Genomic DNA, 20,786 nt, shown 5'->3' with positions numbered 1-20,786 from the left:
TTAACTATTTATTTTGTACATAATTTGCATTAATTTATTTTCTAGAATTAGAAAAAACACCTCTTAAAAGAAACGGTTGTATGACTATTTGTCCAACAAGCACTTTTTTCTCAATAAATTATTTTGGTTTGTATAAAAAAAAATCGAGTGCGTGGTATTTTACTATAGGGATTCGGATGGATTAAAATCATTCTAATATCGAAGAGGGAGTAGGATTTCCTGCAATTCTCACCCTCGGAACTTGTGGAAGTGAGCTGAAGTTGAATCTGCTAGGAAGGAGTGACATCTGCAGAGCGTAAAACAAACAAGAGAAAAGTTCAAATCGCCAGTTTTTCTTATAATTACGGTTTATATTTTTTTCCATTTCCAGTAGTGACTAAATGCTCAGTACACAAATATCAGTGACAGACAAACATGAAAATGCATTTAGTATTTACAATATAAGCCACATGATGGAGAACATGTACATAGATCACCGAGTAATCCAGTGACGTCGCAAATAATAACAGAATGCTGCACCTTCTATCATCATCATAGCTTATCAACCATCAATAACTGGTTTGGAAGCCAAAGTTTTTCTAGAGCAAAACAAGACCACGTTCACTGAAGACGTGCACAAGGAGTGAGGTCGCCGTATTCGTGTCGATCGTATGACATTAGATGACAGCGACAAGCAGCTTTGGACATGTGAAATACGCTTAAAACATTACAACAAATATATTATTATAGAATACACGTTTTTTTATGGACATTACCACCATTGGTTTCAAAATTAAAGTCATATTCATATATGTTAAAATCGGACAAAATTACACGTCAACATTTATTTACAACCAGGGGATAAACAAGGTGAGGTAGTTGATAAAGCTAGGCTTCGATCAGCCTGGTTCATATTCATAATTAAACACTAATAAAATAAGGATCAAATAATTCTCATTTACAAAGAACATCATGACTTTAAAGATCTTGAATCAAGAGTTACTGATCCTTACTCTAAGTACACTACTCATAATCTTATACTCGTATTTAGGACTTGATAAATTACAATAAAATCAACTGCATTTCGCAATATCAGTCATTCACGTGGCGATATACCTGTAATGGTTAAACTATGGTCATTTGGTTAACAATTACTTATACGGGAATAAATCCAATCACATTGCATCTCTAGCAAGATTAAAAGTTGCTTCTTAAAAACTGGTTTTGTTTTCTAATACACATAAAAATAAACAACATCTGATAAATCATTGAATTGGGAACAATGCATAATGTAGAAATCTCATTCTGGATAAAATCAAACATCCATGAATTCATAAATAAACCAAATTACCTGCATAGACAGCCAGAAATATCTAAAATAATTGCATGAATCAATAACAGCAGAAAATCGTGTAAAATAAGATAGCGCTGCATTTGAAAAAGATCCGCTGCATAGGATTGAATAACTAAGAATGTAACTTTTAAGCGAATAACAGAATTAGAAATTAGTGACACGAAATCTCGGTGAATATCTAACTCAATAGAGGGTGCTCACAATCCACTGATTGATCGTCTCAATTCTGAGTATTTCAAACACTGATAAGTTCTGCTGTTTATCAAATCACCAAGTACAATGTGTTAATGTGTGTATATAGCAGTTTTCAGCAAGTTCGACGGGATGGTTACAATCGACCACATCAATTTCAGGAGAATGTTAGTAAATTGTACAAAAAAAAACCTTAAAAAAAGATCAGCATTTTCACATAAAATGGAAGAAATTCGTCGTCGATGGTGGAAGGTATTCAATTTTCAAATAGAAAAATATAAAGATTAAATGACAACTGATTAGTATACACATCATCTAATAACAGCAGGCATAATCAGCTAAGAATCTTATAGTTTGAATACCTGATCAATGAACCCATACTTCTAATTCTTTAAAAAAATTTCATCAGTGGCAATTTTTCAGCAATTCTTTGATATCATTTATCATACCTCATTTTTTATATTATCAAATTTTAATAATCTTATATCGTTACATTATCATATACACGCACATGTTTGTTTGGCAGCTTGCAATAGAACCCAAGTAGTTCACTTTTTCAGTTGAAACTCTAATGTATATAAATGTGTATCATAGATACACTTCCGATACATGATCATTCATTCTTTTATATCATTCCTTTTTCTAAAAAGTGACACAATGTACTTGTTACATACAGACATCCACACAATACAAATTATAGACCCATAACTATACACACTGGCCTAAAACACAGTCTCAATAAGTGCCATTGTTGTATCATATCAAGCATATCAAACATATGACATAAACTAGGATTTAGGATATTTATAGTGTGTTTTCACTTGTAATGAATTTCAAACACCGGCATGGACTCGTTTTTATTCTCTCATTTTACAGAATCATGAAATACTGACCAAATGGCACACGCAATTGAAGGTTTCAATGTTTTACAAGTCATGAGCATTACGTTATCTGAAGGCATTACGTTTAAAAACTTATAAAAGATACATCCGCGAAGACAGGCACTCTTGTATAACCTTCTCAATATCAACATTAGGATTTTAGTGATTGCCACTTAATAGCGTTTACGTTTTATGGAACATTTCTAATACTGGTGGCAGCCTCAAGAGAAAATAGTTTTCAGCGCTATTACAAGAATAACGAATTCCTGAAAATAAATAAATAATCTGATCCAAAAATATGCGATTAATTGAATGAAATGATTCGCCGTTACAGTCATCAGGAAGATTAATCAAATACTATTTTATTCTTGAAGTTTTTTCTCTCATTTCGCCTCGGGAGTAAAAATAAAAACAAGTTTTCAGGGCGTGAAAAGGCACTCACTAACTATCGGTCTCATCACAGACTACACATGTTAAGCTGAACGTTCATCACAGAGGAATTACGGTTTATATTATATCACTCTTAGAATTATTACCCATAAACATCGTACACATAGAAGACAGTTTTAGAGCGGTTCCTCCGTTCCATACATCGAGAGATTATAACTACGCACGTTCCTAACAGCCAGTTCACAGAATGATGATGATGATGATGATAAAACGACCTCACTTTTTACCGAAGCGCGATGACATTTATTCGCCGTAGAGATTTTCTAAACGTAAATTACCAGCGCTACACGTAGGAATTACGCGCGCTAAGCGTATCTTTATTAACGAGTTTATTATCATTATCACTGTTATAATCCGATGTATTATGGCAGTTACGACTGACTATGTTCTGTAACGGTATCGTGCTCATTGAGTTTAAGGGAGACATTTTATCCGGAGTGTCTGACAGTAGTTTTAAACCCGAGTCGTCTGTCAGACTATTACTACCTAACGTTAATGACGTATAATTATTCAGTATTTTTGAATCGTTTAGTTCTAACGATGGATTGTTCACGATATTCCGTATGTCCGAATTGCTTTTCAGGTTATCAGAATTCACCGATACGGAGTTGCTGCACACAGACGTGTCGCCCGACGGGTTTTTCAGACGAGGTCTCGAATCGCTGGTCGGTATATTACCGAGTAAGAATCCCGCGGAAGCGCTACCCGAAAAACTACGACTTGTCGGATTTTTGTTGCGACTCGGTAAAACTATTTCTAGCGCTCCAACTCCCTCGACGGGTACAGCCGCAACCGGAGCGTCCAAACTCGGAGTTACTAGACCCGGATTTTGTTCAAGATATCCCACTATGTTCGCGGCCGAGGGTCGCATTTCAGGACGGTATGACCAACAATAACCTATCAATTTCCGTCTGAAATATCAAGAAAATTACATGAATATCGAGAGTTTGCTGCGTATTGATCAATGCCACACAGGATGGCCACTTTTATTTGACTGGCCTTTTCCCTGCTAAGAATCCAATAAATCAACACAGTCAATTATCTAAGACATAGAGAGTAACTGTTTGATTTTACACGCCATCTAGCAATGTCAACAAAATTCCCCGACTTTTCCCTGGTTTTTAGCTTTTTTACAAAAAATCCCAAACTTTTTTAAAAGATAACAAAATTCCCCGACTTTTCCCTGATTTCCAGATAAAGTGGCCACCCTGTAAAAGTTTTTTGACACACTTACAGTTCAGGTGTACATCCTTGTGGTAAAGTTAATGTATTGCCATCTTTTACATACTCCAGTACTTGATTGTTAGATAATCCCTGATACGGGAAGCTGCCAAATGTAAGAATTTCATAAAGTAAAACGCCGAAACTCCAAACGTCAGACTGTGAAGTGAAGATACCATCTCCTAGACTCTCAGGAGCCATCCATCGCACTGGTAGCATACCTAACAATGTTGAAATTGACATGTCATTAGTTTTGGATGAACAATGATTGAAAGATTAGGCAACAACTCGTAGTTTCACTTCACCATGTATGCCACAATTTGTACCTTTTCTACTGAATCTATAGTAATCAGCATCAGACATTGGCCGAGTCATTCCAAAATCACCAATCTTCGCTACACGATCTGTCCCGACTAGACAGTTGCGACATGCTAAATCTCTATAGGATGAAATAATTCATGATCAGTAACAACTTCATCGAAAACTATCGAAGTGGCCACTTGACATGCTTTTTTTCCCCGACTATTCCCTGACATGCACGCTGTTTTCCCTGACTTTAAGCTGAAGTAAATTCCTTGACTTTTCCCTGATTTCCAGGCAAGTGGCCACCCTGACAGTGCGACAACGAAATAAGCTTACTACAAACCTATGCACATATTTCATAGTTGCCAGGTACTCAAGACCCAGTGATATATCCAACGCCATCTGTGTGAGGCGTTGAGGACTAATTTCATTATCGGGATCTGGTTTAGAAACTAAGTGTCTTCTGGCTAACAGATACGTTTTCAGATCACCGTATAACATAAATTCCATGATTGCATACGTAGGCTCGCCCCTCGTGCATACGCCTAAAAGTTTCACTATATTTTGATGATCAAATCGTTTCATCATTTCAGCCTCAGTAAGAAAGTCCAGCTGTAATATAAACATATACTTTATACTTTAATCTAATATGATAAATAAGAGTTGATAAAAGCCTGCAGAGTAACATACCTTCTCCTGAGGTGTAGAACCAACTTTTAAAGTTTTAACTGCACATGCTCCCCAATTGTGATCTGACAATATGTACGCTTCCCCGCCATACACCGTTCCAAATGCACCTTCCCCTAATTTACGATTGAGCACCACTTTTTCTCTCTGCATCTCCCACTCATCGAGCGTCATCCAATCAAATTTAGCATTTAATAAACCGAGCTCTTCCATACGAGCTCTAGTCGCTCGCACCTTTTTATCATATCTACAGATATACAAATAAATCGAACCTCGAGTCAACTTCTCTTTTCATCAACATCGTGAAAACAATCGAGATCAACTTACTTTCTTTTGTATAGTAATAGCACCAATGTTAACATGAGAAACACTCCTCCAAAACTCATCACATTCACGATCACAATAGCTGTATGACAAGATACACCTAACAGTTGTCGAAATGCCTCCAAATCACACAATTCAGGATCTGAAAAATCATGCGAAATCAAATCATTTCACCGACAGACAGAATAAAGACCAATATTAACAGCAACAATGACGATACCACAATTGATTATTTCTACACTTATCAGTCGCTTAATGGTTTCAGGATTAATAAATGTAAAGTATTATCGATGATGAAATCATTCATCATCTTGTACACTGAGAATAAATCAATCTTAACGTCAATTAACTTACCAATTCGTCCATCAGTTATTTGCGTTCCTGAAGGATTAAGCCATTTTATCAGTTTCAGCTCCATTTTTAACCTTCCCTTTTTGTTACCGCGAGTAGGAACGTATCGACCGACCGTTGTTATATTGCCACTATAGAACTGTTGTATGTACGTGATACCGGTCCTATTAGCACCAGACATCGACAGGTGACCTGTTACACCTTTAAAATCAGTTTGGTTCATATAATCTATGAAAAGCCTGAAATCAAACGAATTATTCCAAATTACAATTCACATACGTCAAATCTATATATGCGCGGTATTGAGAAAGTTGACATACTTTAATGTCTCCGTTTTACGAATTGACTGTAAAGCATTAGCTTTATGTTTGATCAGTTTATCCAAAGCAAACGCATATACCCACACTGCATCATATGCATAGCCAGCATATCTCATATCTGTAGTTTCTGTTGTTTCATTCTGAAATACGATTAAAAAAAAATATAATAATCGACTGCGTTACATTCGCATAGTTCATAGTGATGTCCCAACCACTTGGTCTTCCATTTCAATTATAGCAGAATAGCCACACTCAGGATGGAGAGCTAATCTAGACTGACTATCTAGATTATTGTCAACTTTAGTTTTGAATCTTTTAAATTTGTGTATAATGGGTTTTAATCTTAGTACTGTAGCTGTTACTTCTAAAATGACTACATTGTACTTACTAATAATTTGCGATAATTTTTCTTCCATTGTCCGACCGTCACATTTCCAACAGCCCAAGCACTGTCTTCGTCGTAATAGACTTTACTGAGCATCATATATCCATTAACAGCTATATCCATCTCAGCTGTAGTGCATGGAACATTCTCTTTAACGTGTAGTGTACCTTTTTGATGCGAGTTATATCTATCAGTATCCCACCATCGTCCCGTTAGCCAACCCGGTAAAAACCACTGATATCCATCTTTAGCGGTCATTCCCTTCATTAACATACAAAAAATAGTTTATCATTCTTTCATTTTCACGAAAACAGATAATTTCATATTCATGATTGATTTAAATAATCTTACCATTTGATAGGCATGACACATGATAGCTCTGGCTGCGTAATCATAGTAATCTCCTATCAATATTTTCACGTTTTTTTCTTTGATTTTCTGTAAATACTGCAATCAAATACATTCCTCAATTAATAGGATGGCAATTTCTATTTTCTGAACACTTTTTGGATAGAATCCCCCACATTCTTCACTACAAAAGTCAAAATCACATTCACTCAAGGCCATGTCACAGTGAGAATACAGTACATAATGCCAACCCGATGATTTATAAATAACCTGATAATAGACTCAAATCAATATTCAAAATATGCAAATCATAACAAACATTTAAAAAAAAAAACAAAAAACATGTATGATATAATCAATATCAGTGCTGCAGTGTGTGCTATACCTATAGTAAGACACAAAAGCGTGTAATAGTAAAATGTTATGAGTTTCTGGACTTGTCACCTATAGGAATTGGCCAAAGCTGAGTGTATATTTTAGTAAATAAGTAGTATGACTTTCAGAATAGATTTGGAGATGAATAGTGTGTTTTTCAATATGGAACGTCGATCTGACAGAATAAAACAAAACGTCACAAATTCACTACTAGACATACTTCAGACATACGTATACGTACATATCACATACACACCACATCGGTAATACATGTACAACACCACAGGAGCTTCTCACGGCAGAGCGACAAGTAAGCAAGCATCCAAATCCTAAATTCTATACATAAATGGTTCACTTAACACTGACTCAAAACCTAAGGGGGAGTTAACGCTTTAATTCCAATAACAGGGTGGCCAATTTACAAAACCCAGGAGTTTTCCCAGATTTGTCCATTTGACGACACAAAATGTCTCGAGTGAATCGTTTTTCATTGAATCACGTACTTATAAAGAAACATGTGGTCAATAGCATTTTATGCGAATTCCCTGAGTTTTTCCAAGTTTTCAGTAAAATTTGCCAAATTCCTTGAGTTTTCCCTGATTCCAAATTGTCCAGGTCAGTGGCTACCCTAGTAAATAAAGATTGATCTTTGAACACTAACAACACTGCAGAAACAACCAGTTCAAGGAATAAGGGATCAGATTACATCTACAGGTACTTTAATGAATGCAGGTAGGGTAAATTCTTTCACCTTCAGTCTAGGTGTTGTTGGCACACGAGGGAGGATGGAGCTACGTTACTATCCCAGAGGTTTTGAGGTGTCAAGTGAATGCTTAAAAACGGGTTGATAACTTTTCGGTAAAAGCGAGAAAAAGAGTAAATAGTGGTTGACATTCTCTTACAAACACATTGTCAACAGAACGGTGATGTTGAATTTGTGTTTTAAAGAATTCGAGGTCATGTCTTACCGATGTGAGATACTCATTTGTAACCTGAATATTCTGAGGGTAAAGAAATAGGAGGCAGAAGTCATTAACACTCGCGACGGACAGAAATTAATGACAAACACAAACATAAAACCCTTTAATATCTGAAGTAGGCAGGGGTGTGTGTGTATGCCATGTCATCCGGTATGGCGGCGAGAACATGCAGAAATCTTAAATCCACTTCGATCACTTTAATCACACATTTATCATCTATACAACTATAATCTTAAACCACATGTAATTCAAAGAGAACAACCAATCCAGATTCACTTGAGTTAAACTTATTCAGGTTACTGAACAAAACAATCCGATTCATACATTTGATATTAACAGATACAATGAAAGAAGATTCAATCGAAAAATTATAGAAATTCAATACCGAATGAAAGATATCTTATGCCAATTCTTAAAGACTGATTTTTCTCTATTCCGTTAAACTTTTTCTTACCTGACTTGCATCGAACGAATGTGTTTTAGGGATGTTTATATATTCGACTACATTTATTCCGAAGCTTTCTAACGAATGTTGCATGAATGAATAGACATCGCGTTCAATCAGTAGACCAACACGCGTCCAACCCAATACCTTGAACGCTTCAGCATAGACCAGACTAGAATGCCAAATATAGATCATAAATGTACTAGGAAGCTCCAATTTCATCATCATATTCCATGAGAGAAATTTCCTACCCATGTTGTCCAATATGTGGGACAGTACGGAAGAAATTCGGATAGTCTTTAGATTTTGATAGAACCGGATATTCTGCACCATAGCTCAGAACAATTGTGTTAAATGGAGTTGCCATACTAGCTACAGTTTTAGCAGCCTCGGAACAAGCAGGACCTGGAACACATTAATAGAAACCAATTTGAAAACGCCAAAATTCTCCTCACAAAGTTTTACGATCTTTTTGGCTTTTACTTACCGAGTATTCCAGCAATTTTGTGCGTTGTATTAGTGACATAACTAATGAATGCTTTCATGGCAGCTTTACTCACGCATTGCGTATTCGTAACTAATACCTCTAATGAATAATCACTTAGAATTGTTGAGTTTTGGTTTATGGCATCAGTTGCCATATGAACAGCTACAAGAAAATACATCGACAAGTTTACGAATGATATTTCAAATTTCTTCGATGATATTAATGGTAAGATGGAATAAGATTTACCAGGCAGGAGACCGGGGCCCGTCCAATGTCGACCAGTCAATGGAAACATTCCTCCCAGATAGATCTTTGTCTTATTCGTTAAATCAGGCGGTATCCAGTGCTTCCAGATATCTTTATTTTCCCTCACCCATTCGCACGCTACCTCATGCGCTTGTATCGAGCTACGTTTCGCTTCCATATCTCGATATTTGTCGATAATATCCTGGTACGTTTGCTGTTTGAATTCGATATTATTGATTAAATGGAAAGCCTCGGGTGCGTTGCGTTTTAAACGCGACCACACGACCTTCGTAAGCTGGTTAATCTCAAAATCACAGTCTATCGGTTTTCCGTGTTGAGTCTCGGTACAAAGCGGAAACTTCATACGCGTGAAGTTGTACGCGGTAAACGTATTTGGTTGCCAGCTGAAGAACAGTATCGGATTACCGAGTTTGATTTGTTCGGTCACGTATGACGTTAGGTTGTTTCCAATCCAGGCTATGTTCACGTGCATTTGGAAGTTGATAATCTGTTTTTTCAGTATTCCCATATCGAGCTCTAAAAAAAGGACATAACATTCGATATCCTCATTTTTAAGCAAACACATTTTCAATATCTGGAAAAATGATTTTTACCTGGAGTACTACTGAAAAGTAAAGCGCATCGATCTTCATTTGTCGTATTACATCCAGGACCGTACAAGATACCATTAACGCAGTCAGTATCCTGACAATGATACGGATCAGTCGGACTACCCGACTTCACTAGTTGACGCAATCTATCGCGTTGTGACTTCTAAAATTCAAACAAAATGAGAAACCGTCAGTGATGAATCATTAATCAGTAGTAATAAACACACTGAAATCTCTTACCAATGAATACTGTTCAGAGATTGAATATTCCTGAAACGCTCGCCAATGATCGACAATCAATTTCTTCTCTTTCCAAAATTTAATGACCATATACGTCGGTTGAAACCAACCAAATCGAGCATTCGGCCCCAGCGGACCGCAGTCGATCAGGTATCCACTGCTGACCCATGATTCGACGTTAAATCCAGGCATCATCCATACTTCTAGATTCACCATCGTAACTGGTACGGTCTTTGATGAGTTTATTCGATTACGGCATCTAAAATCATACGAAAACAAGTATGACTCATTTGGAATAACAAATACTTTCAAATTATTTCAAAGTTCAAACTACAAGATTTGCGGGTCAATCTGTCAGGCTTTGAATAATCTACTTCACAACTTACAGATAGTTCACTTTATGATATGAATAACCTAATGCATTATTACTCAGAATTTCTCTAATTTCTCATATTTTTGGATGAAATTAACACCAATCCATAGACAAACACACCCGACCCACAAAAAGGTGGACAAAACCCTGACGAGGACAATTCAATAGGGAAATAATCATAGCAAACAATGAAGTTAGTAGCGTCTATTTAATGTGTTTACAACTGGACAAAACTCTTGGGTGATGGAAGGGTAAGTTCTGGAAAAATGTTATCTGAAGTTGGTTTTGAATAAGTAAACATACATTTCATATTTCAAATCTCAAGAGGAGTACATAATAAATATCATAATATGTAACACATTGATGTAATGTGACATTTGTAAGTAAAGCACTTCACTTGTGAAAATGTCAACATATTTTTTCAGTCTGGCCTATTTTGACATTCATGTACCAGCTTCTGATAAGACACGAAAGTATTACAAAACGAGTGAAATAAATTTGCTGCCTGAATAGATCTGTCGATGCTGTTCGTTCTCTGAGTCTGTTTTAATATCATTTTAAATATTGTGCACTTTTGTAGTTATATTAGTTACATGTAGAAGATGTGTAGGTTAACATGAGATAGAGGAAACATACACCGCGGACAAATCAACGTTTACTGATCAATACTGATCAAGGTAGCAGGTTAATTGTCATGCCTTTTCTAAAATAGAGCATTGACGTCTGCTACCGAAATGCAAAAGTTTGATATATGAATGAACAAATACAGCCGCGAAATACTTTTTACGATTCAAACCTGTGCATTACGTGTTCAAGATTCATCTTAAACTAAAAATAAATGATTCGATTCAGAGAATTTGTAATATATTCTATCGTAGTGAACTCGATCATTTATTTAACTAGTTTTGATGCTACACACACTACAGTATAGCCGCGATCACACGAGCATTTTTGGTCCAACTGTTCACACGGGTGCCAAATGGGCCCGAGCCTGTTTGGCCCGACCAAAAACGTCGGACCAGGCCCCGAGTCAAATTTTAGCACCAGACAAATGATTGCGTTTGAATTGCAACTGGCATCGGAAATGATCCACTTCGCTTTGTTTGAGCATTGTTTAGTATCGAGTGAATGGTTTATGTGTGAACGCGCTCTCTAATTAGGCACGGGCCATATTTGGACCGAGCCTGATCCGTGCCAATTTGGCCCGGGCCAAATCGACTCCGCGTGATCGTGGCTTATAGAACAGGGTGAGGGCGGTGAAAGAAAAAGAGGGCAAACATTGAGTGAAGAAAAAGTAAAGAAAAACATTTCCGATTGATACAAACTTTGGTGAAAACTTATTTATGCTGTTCCAATGGTAGTATGCAGTAGAAGGCCGCTCTAAACCGCTGAAGATTAGCAAAGCAAGCTGCATAGTTATTATAAGCGTAAATACATATATATATATATAGACAGGGGCGGATCCAGAGGGACTCGTCCTTGAAATTCTTTTGAGTGCCTTTTTTCATTTTGTCAAATATGGGAGAACACCTAACATTTTTGGGATGTGAAGTTCTTCGAAATTGGCCCCAGGATCCGTCTCTCATATGAATACCATAAAAGATAAGACGACCAATTCAGAATAGTTAATCATTCACTATACAGAAATTCAAACAAAAAATGTGAAAGGTTCCAGGAAGTTTTGCTTAATTTTCACCAGTATCGTTCGAGTAATAGAAAAGCTATTCAGAAGTAAGTCAAATAATCTGTAAACAGTTCATAGAGATAACAAATAGGATTCAATGATCACATTTTACAATTGAAGCATTTGAGACATTTAACGACGAAGGGTTCCAACGACAAATCCTTATCGCTTTTTTTTTAATTTGAAACATGTGATGGAACTATTAGAACGGTAAGGATTGATCGCCCAAATAATCAACACAATAAATATAAATCACACATCAACCTATAATATATGTATATGTATAACTATATATTATATATAAATATATAGTATTGCCTTATGTATGGTTGATATGTTGACCTTCTTGACCTAAAGATAGAAATGTTAATTAAGCTGAATAAGCTAAATATAAAAGCACTGAATATGCATGTATTTGTATTATAATTGCATAGAATTCCAATCAAAATACTTGATATCGGGTATATCATTTTAGCTGGGAAGAATTTTCTCGTGCGTTTTTATGTCGAGATTGATATCATTTGAGCAAATTAAACACAAATTGATGCATATCGTAAATAATATATCTGTAATGTGGCACTATAGCTGCATATGTTTAGTGTCTGACACGAAAGAATCAACCAATATTAGGCTAAGATCTAAATCTAATGTTCAGATGTGCTAGTGAAACCTAATGATAACATGAGTTCTACTAAAATTTGACGGACCGGAATCCATCAAATTTCAACGACTTCAAATAAGAAAATATATACACAGCAGAAATACCGATATTGATAAAAGACATGCTAGTCTTCTAATGCAATGTGTCAAACTTACTCAACTTCCGTGCAGCCAGCAATGCGGTTCATTACTTTCGTGGCATTGATGGAGTCAGCCACAGTAGCGATGTAAACTTCAGCGTAGCCGACAACTTCCTCCAGTAAAATCTTCAGCACAGAATTAGCGAGCAAGTGAGATGTACGCGTGCTGCTTTCAAGCTTAATCGCTTCCTTATCCTGATCATACGGGAAGAAGTAACGCGGCCTCTTAACCACTATAAAGATAACTCAATTCTATCAATCAAGGTCGTCGATTATCAAAAACAAATTGTTACGTCGGTAAAAATGCCGCATACCGTACCTGTTTGATTGAGACATCTGGCTGTGACGAATGGATCAACCATAGTCAGCCATAGCAACATTGCTATCAACTTAAGCATCGTGTTGCGTTAGCATCCTGGTCAACTTCATCTTTACCACTGATTAAACCACGTTAACTGATCACATAGTCGATTAATGTTTGGAGAGCCTAAGAGTAATTTCTTGGGATGAACCTGCAAAAATTTGTTTGAAGTTCTTCGGATTAAATTCAATCGGTTGTTGGGACTGAAGAAATGTTAACAATAAACACCGGTCGGTATGTTCAAATATTTCAGACACCATTTCGAAATCTGTTCATTCTGTTACATATTAATGTAGGCTAAATACTGATATGACCCTAGTCGAGGAATAACAGACGATAAAGAGACTACATCACAACTGTCTTAACGACTAGGCATACTGATGAAATTCATGATTCTAGGCAACATTTTGAACGCTTTGTTCTTCCATTTATCTGCTATTTACTTCCTGTAGGGATAAATAATAGTTAAAGAACCAGGTTTAAATAATCAGAAGTATTATGACATGGCATATATAATGAAAAGTATATATATATATATATATATATATATATATATATATATATATATATATATATATATATATATATATATATATATATATATATATATATATATATATATATATATATTTCATTTACGAATGTTAACAGTAAGCTACAGGTGTTGAATCTATCTGCCCTACCCCCCACACAAAATCATATACCTCGTACGTACACATTCAAACATTACGTATCCACCAACTTCAAACCATTCATTATAGCCTATTCCTAGCACAGTATCGCAGACAAAAACATTCAATATTTCATTTGACAGCAAATTATAATGATTACATTTTGTTTGTTCGATGAATTTTTTCTATGTCATAAAAAGTGGCGTCGGCTTGACTAAACCAGATTTCACATCCAATAGTTTCATAATGAATTGAAAAACCATGTACTAAAGATGATGCCCTCAAGTCAATTAACCTTTGAATTGACACCCACATAGTATTAATTTTATTACTAAACCATCTGTCTCATCATACACACAGTTCAAGGTTACATCGCTGAAACTTCCATTTCAGGTTTAAGCCTAAAATGAATTATAACCGAATGACAAAAAAGTTTTCATAGGAAAGTAGGCTCAGTCTTCAGAAAAACCTGTTCAGGTGACTATAAAGAGCTCAAGTGGATTATCAGTCATTCCATAAAATCGAGTTGTTTAAAGGATGACAAGCCTAATTATCATTAGCAATTGAGTCTAAAAACATAAGAAAATTAACACTTTTACACACTTTTTCAGATGACTATAAAGCCCAAGTGGATTATCTGTCATACCGCAAAATCGAATTTAAGACTTAAGTATTTCTTAAAGAAGATCTATTCTACTTGCGATAAAACCGGTGTCACATTCACAATGGACGTATTTGCCAAACAATACAAAACTCTTCGCAAATATTTTACCGTCCTCCCACATGTGACATTCTTCACATTTTTAAAATAAAGACATCTGACAATAACGTCACAGTATACACAGACAGCCAGCCAGCGAGCCAGCCAGCGAGCCAGCACTGTGTACGATATAAAACTAAGGTGTCACATGAGTGTAAACCATAAAGCACTAGTTTACTAGTATAGCACAACTGTAATTCAGACTTACAAGATTTCTGCATATTGCACACTCAACCATATTGTAACAGTAACGTTCAGTAAACCTACCCTGACATACGCCATAACTATTATTGTTATATAGGTTACTCTTCCACAAATGAAACTATCTCAATTTAAGGCCTGTTTTGACCAGATCGGTTGACACCAGTTACACCAGTACTGCAAACCTTCAAGTCATGTGACGAATACCTAATCAGTACACCGCTACTGAAACGTGTATATACTATTTTTCAATAGGTCAATATTCTCTGTGATTGGCAAATTATAAAACAAATCTATATGACAATGTGATTACTAATAGATAAATACTGAATTATCTATAAGGCCCCTATTATATGGATTATGTTTTTCAGAGCTGCCAATAAATCATGGAGTAGGGGAAAATTGACTGATAGCGCTGTCACTCTCTGATGGGTTACTTGTATCATGATTTTGGGCTGCTCTCTACGGCTTCAATTTGAGTAAATAGATAAATAATACACAGTTCTTTAGTAAAATGATGGTTGGTTGGTACTGCAGGAGTCAGTGAGTGTGGGTTGTTATCAATTACTTTTTTTATATTAGGCCTAATATAAATTGCCCACATTTAACAGCCACAGGGTTTGATAAATCATGATAGGAATTTGCTGTATAACTGAATTTTGCGATATCATATGACGAAATGACAACAAGAAAATACGTATCCCGGATATACCTCCAGCTTTTCAAAAATTCAGGACTTCAGTTTTCGGGCAAGATTCAGAATCGAGTGAGAGGGGGAGTGGTGCTAGGACTTGCGCTATTTGACGTTGATTTCTATTGTATTTTATTAAGATTTGGCGCTGATTTCATCATTATTCAATAGTTCAATACATTTACAACAGTAAAAACCTCCACTAACGCTTACCTCATGTGTCATAGCAGTTTAAATACGTGTAAACAAATCAAACCCTCACTAATTACACGCTGAGTCCATGTACACGATTTAGCGTTGCGTCACCAATAATACACGCGAACTGATGACGTATTCGACGCGTATTTCGATGACGTATTTCACGCACGGTGCTGAATCTGGTTTGAATTTCGATGAATTTCTGTCATTAAAACGCGAATATCGTCCTGTTTTGAGTTTTTTCTAGTCGCGAAATTTGGCACACTGATAGATCCAACACAGTTTAACACGCTGTAGTTAATATCGAATCATGCCACGCCCTAAACGAAAAGCAACAACAGGTAAAAATGACGAGACTGATGCTTTTTGGTATAAACGCAAATTCAAATTAAACTTTGTTCACAATTCTTTGGAGACCCATTTAAAGATACATTCATTGTGGCGTATTGCCTTATTTTTAACAAATGATTATACAATTTGCGCTTTGTTTACTTTATGAATTGAAAGGTGGTGGGGGAGATGCAGCTGAAACACCCAGTAAAAAACAAAGGTCTTCAACAAGATCAGCAAAGAACAGTGGTGATGAACAGCCATCAGTGAATTTGTCATTACATTGGGAATGGGAAGATAACGAAAAGTGGACGAAATATTCAGATCAACACAATACACAAATATGTAATGCCTATCAGAACAAAAAGAAGGATGTAAGTTTAATGCGTGATTCTGCTGATTTTTCTGGTTTTCTGAATGTGCTGTTTATAGTTTATTGTTGCATCATATTTGTTTTTTTAGGTTACGCTCTCAATATCTGGTGTCTCTGTACTGATCAATTTCGCGAAAGGAACTCAGAAAAATAAAAAAACTGGTTGGCAGCGGAGAGTGCGGTGTACTTACCATGACACAAGTGATGATGGTACATATTAGCTTATTATTATTATTATAACACTATTGTTATTGCCATCTTTTGTGCCCTATTTAGTGGTAGACACCATTTTAAGGCAATTAAAACATTGAAAAGTATGTTTAAACAATCAGTGGTTGATTTAATAAAAGAAAATGTTTACAATTGAAATACCGGTATTTGAAGTCCGATGCCTGGGTAGAAAAATAAAGTCTTTAGAGCAGTTTTGAAACCATTGAAAATACTTGCGCTTAAAGAATTAAAACCATAATCAGTACATGAATTCACTGGGGTTATGAATTTTCTTTTTCAATCGGAAAATATTTTCTAATTGTTTTTAGGGTATTATTTGTGGGAATGGGAAGATGATAGAAATGACTGGAATCCTTACAACATCGAACAAGCATCGGCTTTAGAACAAGCGAAACAGGCTGATAATGCTACCGTATTACTGTCTTATTCCGGTAGCAATTATTCCATTGACATGAAAAAAATGGAACAAGAAAATACAGGAACTAAAAAAATCCGAACGATCCGGCGAAAAAAATCAGGTATCGATTTCTTGTGTATCTATTAAGTGAAATTGAAAATGCGAATTGCATAGAAAGCAAATATTGATTAATGCTAAAAATGTAATGAAATCAATTTTTAAGATGCTGCTTCTCCAGTAAAGAAAGAAAATGAAGATGAAGAGAATGATGAAGTAATGACGTCTGCAAGTAGTGAGGATATCAAACCAAAATCTAATGCTAAAAGTGGTGCAAGTAAAAGTGGTAGAGTAGCAAAATCAGCAGGGTCGAAATCATCTGGAATGGCGCAAGATGACTCTAAAGGTAAATATGAATTTACTGGATTTCTGAAGTTGTTGTATTGGCTACGATCCGTTGTCAATAGGTAATATAAAAATTGTGAATTTCTTTAGTGAAGACAGTTGTTATCAAGGGTAAAGCGCCGGTTGATACAGAATGCCACAGTAAGATAGGTGTTGCTCATGTGTATTGTGAAGGCAATGACATATATGATGCCATGCTGAACCAGGTGAGCAATTCACTTCATTTTATGGATGAATGTTTGAACTACCGGTGCATGTATTAGAATATTGAAAATCATGAGGTATTTTTATTTTATAGACAAATTTGAAAAATAACAATAACAAATATTACATATGTCAATTACTGGAAGATGACAAAGCAAAACGATATGATGTTTGGTTTCGTTGGGGAAGAGTTGGTAAAAATGGACAAAATAGTCTCACACCGTGCGGCAGTGATGTGGAGAAAGCAAAGCAATTATTCTGTTCAAAGTATGTCCTCTCTTTACTGTATTTTCTAACTAATGCAATCAAGTAAGCGATTGGAAAGAAAACTGGTGATTACATTTGCAGGTTCAAGGATAAAACAAAAAATGAGTGGCACAGTCGTAAGGCTTTCACTAAAGTTCCAGGGAAGTATGATATGTTAGAGATGGATTACAGTACTGAGGTACATAACACTGTGTTTAATACAACATCTCAGTATATTCGCTTTCATATGTTCAGCTATGTATACGTGTTAAGTTGTTTTCCAATGTAGAATGTGAAAGAAGAGAATGAAAGCAAACCAAAGAAAGATGTCCCTGCGTCGAAAATTGATATTCGCTTACAGGTCAGCGCAAAGCTTTGTTTAGTGCTGCAATCCGTAGTACAATATGGATAGATAGTAGACTAAGCTCTGATGTTAAAAAGTTAAACTCGCTTAAGTCGTAGCTGGGACAATCATTGTGTTGATGACTTATCCAAATGATGGCTCATTTTGCGAAGTGAATTGATTTGGAAATACGAATTGGCACTTAGAAATAGATGACTTAGTTAATGTGATGACTTATCCGTTAAAGACCTAACTGAGTTTGACTGTTTGTTTGTGTATGAATTTGTTGACTGGTTGTATTTTCACTTTCAGGCTCTGATTAACCTGATATGTGATGTTAAATCAATGGAAGATGCTGTAGTTGAAATGAAGTACGATGCTAAAAAGGCGCCATTAGGTGAGTTTTGTTTTTCTACATCTACCTGCAATTATTTGAAGTTCATTTTATTCAATGTATTTGATTGATAATGTAGGTAAATTGACGACTGCTCAGATTAAAGCCGGTTACACAGCTTTGAAAGAAATAGAAACATGCATCCAAAATAACGATACCGGTCGTAGATTGGTAGCCGCTTGTGATGCGTTTTATACTAGAATTCCACATGATTTCGGGTACGTGATCACAAATAACAAGATACTGATAAAGGAAAAAATATCTGGGTCAGAAATGAAGTGTAAAAATGATTAATTTCCAGCATGCGTACACCTCCATTGATTAAAACTGAAGCAGAAGTCAAGATGAAATCTAACTTATTAGAGGTACCGGTATATCGATTGTTTTGGTTATATTCTCTAAGTTACATATATATCGGTAGATATAATATTGTTGAAATGTCACTTAGGCTTTGGGTGATATAGAAATAGCGATGAAAATGTTGCGAGAAGACTCGAAGAGTGATGAAAATCCAGTTGATCAACATTATAAATCATTGAAATGTGGCTTAAAACCGCTGGATCAAGATTCTCCAGATTTCAAGGTAGGTGAATCACTATAGCGAGAATTGATCTGTAACTAACACTCCAGAAATTTGACATTCGAATGTTTGTTTATAGATGGTAGAAGATTATCTAAAGAACACACATGCCGATACACATAATCATTATTCTATGAAAATTGTTGATGTATTTGAATGCGAAAAAGAGGGTGAGGCCGAGAAATTCAAGAAGGATCTCGGAAATAGGTGAGTTTTACAGTTTCCAATTCTAGTGCAAAAACCAAATAAAACTATTGATATTGTTTGAATTTTGCTCATATAGGAAATTGTTATGGCACGGATCACGACTAACAAATTGGTGTGGAATCTTACAGAAAGGTTTACGTATTGCTCCACCCGAAGCTCCGGTTACTGGTTACATGGTAAGCTAATCATAAGTAACTCATTTTCAACTCAATGATTACTTATCCATCTAAAGGTTTATTTCATCACTATTTCAGTTTGGTAAAGGAGTTTATTTTGCTGATATGTCGAGCAAAAGTGCCAATTATTGTTTCACGACGCGATCTAAGAATATTGGTCTCCTCGTTTTATGCGATGTAAGTTCATTGAAATCATGCATTTTCTAACAATGAAGTAATCATTATGATGGAACTAATGATTACAGTATATATTATAGGTTGCTCTCGGAGGAGTGAATGAGTTGCTTAATGCTAATTACACTGCTAACAAACTCCCAGCCGGTAAACATAGTGTTAAAGGTCTCGGTAGCGTAGCACCAAATGCAACTGCAGACTTCACTACGTAAGTAAAATATCTCGATATTCTGACTACTATACATCGGTAATAATCCAATGAAAATTTCTTTTTAACTCTTATATGATGAGATATTCTATTTTAACTTTCAGATCGGATGGTATCATTGTTCCAATGGGTAAAGCTCAAGATACTGGCGTTAATAATCCACGTGGTTATACTCTGAATTATAACGAGTTTATCGTCTACGACACGAGCCAAATAAAAATGAAATACTTGATCAAAGTTAAATTCAACTACAAATAGAGTTTAACTCAATAGTATAGAGGATAAGAATAATCATAAATATAACACGTGCACATCATAGACTTAGATAATAATGTATCATAGGTCGTGTCTTGCAAAGAATATGGCAATTATGTAGTTCACCATTTCATGTTTCATTTTGTTTTGTATCAGTTGTTTTTCCAGTCCTGGATATGGAAATAAAAAATTGATTTTATATTTTATATCTGATTTATCTTTATGATATTATTGATTGTGACGATTCAGATTATGCAAGGATGAACTTCTCATGGGATTTACGAAACCGACATACCGGTACTGATCAGTTTTCATTTTCCATTTACCCTCGACGTCAGTCAGTGTTGA

At 35.6% G+C, this 20,786-nt stretch overlaps 2 protein-coding genes across 2 annotated transcripts; one reads left to right on the top strand and one right to left on the bottom strand.

Moving 5' to 3' along the window:
- Positions 1-330: 330 nt before the first annotated feature.
- LOC141901613 (uncharacterized) lies at positions 331-15,206 on the bottom strand. The gene is made up of 19 exons (XM_074788961.1): positions 15,096-15,206; positions 13,356-13,548; positions 13,053-13,269; positions 10,180-10,438; positions 9,943-10,102; positions 9,329-9,865; positions 9,083-9,244; positions 8,847-9,000; positions 8,605-8,767; positions 6,799-6,894; positions 6,451-6,708; positions 6,063-6,202; positions 5,746-5,981; positions 5,395-5,533; positions 5,071-5,314; positions 4,724-4,992; positions 4,404-4,516; positions 4,091-4,298; positions 331-3,767 (listed from the first exon to the last, which is right to left on the bottom strand). Exons 2-19 carry the CDS (start codon positions 13,432-13,434, stop codon positions 3,140-3,142), a joined length of 4,062 nt encoding a protein of 1,353 aa, XP_074645062.1. The 5' UTR covers positions 13,435-13,548; positions 15,096-15,206; the 3' UTR covers positions 331-3,139.
- Positions 15,207-16,079: 873 nt separating this feature from the next.
- On the top strand, positions 16,080-20,608 carry LOC141901627 (poly [ADP-ribose] polymerase 2-like). The gene is made up of 18 exons (XM_074788986.1): positions 16,080-16,259; positions 16,426-16,622; positions 16,711-16,831; positions 17,161-17,370; positions 17,473-17,652; positions 17,742-17,857; positions 17,950-18,122; positions 18,204-18,300; positions 18,391-18,462; positions 18,757-18,841; positions 18,918-19,056; positions 19,140-19,203; positions 19,287-19,421; positions 19,498-19,625; positions 19,702-19,801; positions 19,880-19,978; positions 20,059-20,183; positions 20,288-20,608. The coding sequence occupies exons 1-18, from the start codon at positions 16,229-16,231 to the stop codon at positions 20,439-20,441; spliced, it is 2,226 nt and encodes a 741-aa protein (XP_074645087.1). The 5' UTR covers positions 16,080-16,228; the 3' UTR covers positions 20,442-20,608.
- The last annotated feature ends 178 nt before the right edge of the window (positions 20,609-20,786 follow it).

The sequence above is a fragment of the Tubulanus polymorphus genome, chromosome 3 (assembly GCF_964204645.1).
Source record: "Tubulanus polymorphus chromosome 3, tnTubPoly1.2, whole genome shotgun sequence".
NCBI lineage: Eukaryota > Metazoa > Nemertea > Palaeonemertea > Tubulaniformes > Tubulanidae > Tubulanus > Tubulanus polymorphus.
This window is presented reverse-complemented; position numbering and strand designations above follow the sequence as displayed.

Bases quoted from the DNA above. Each gene is read 5' to 3' on its own strand.
- LOC141901613 (XM_074788961.1), bottom strand. From the start codon at position 13,434: ATGCTTAAGTTGATAGCAATGTTGCTATGGCTGACTATGGTTGATCCA. The intron at 9,866-9,942 runs GTAAAAATCATT...TCCTTTTTTTAG, and splicing joins ACTTTTCAGTAGTACTCCAG to AGCTCGATATGGGAATACTG. The intron at 5,534-5,745 runs GTAAGTTAATTG...ATGATTTTTCAG, and splicing joins AATAACTGATGGACGAATTG to ATCCTGAATTGTGTGATTTG.
- LOC141901627 (XM_074788986.1), top strand. From the start codon at position 16,229: ATGCCACGCCCTAAACGAAAAGCAACAACAG. The intron at 16,623-16,710 runs GTAAGTTTAATG...TTGTTTTTTTAG, and splicing joins ATCAGAACAAAAAGAAGGAT to GTTACGCTCTCAATATCTGG. The intron at 19,626-19,701 runs GTGAGTTTTACA...TTGCTCATATAG, and splicing joins AAGAAGGATCTCGGAAATAG to GAAATTGTTATGGCACGGAT.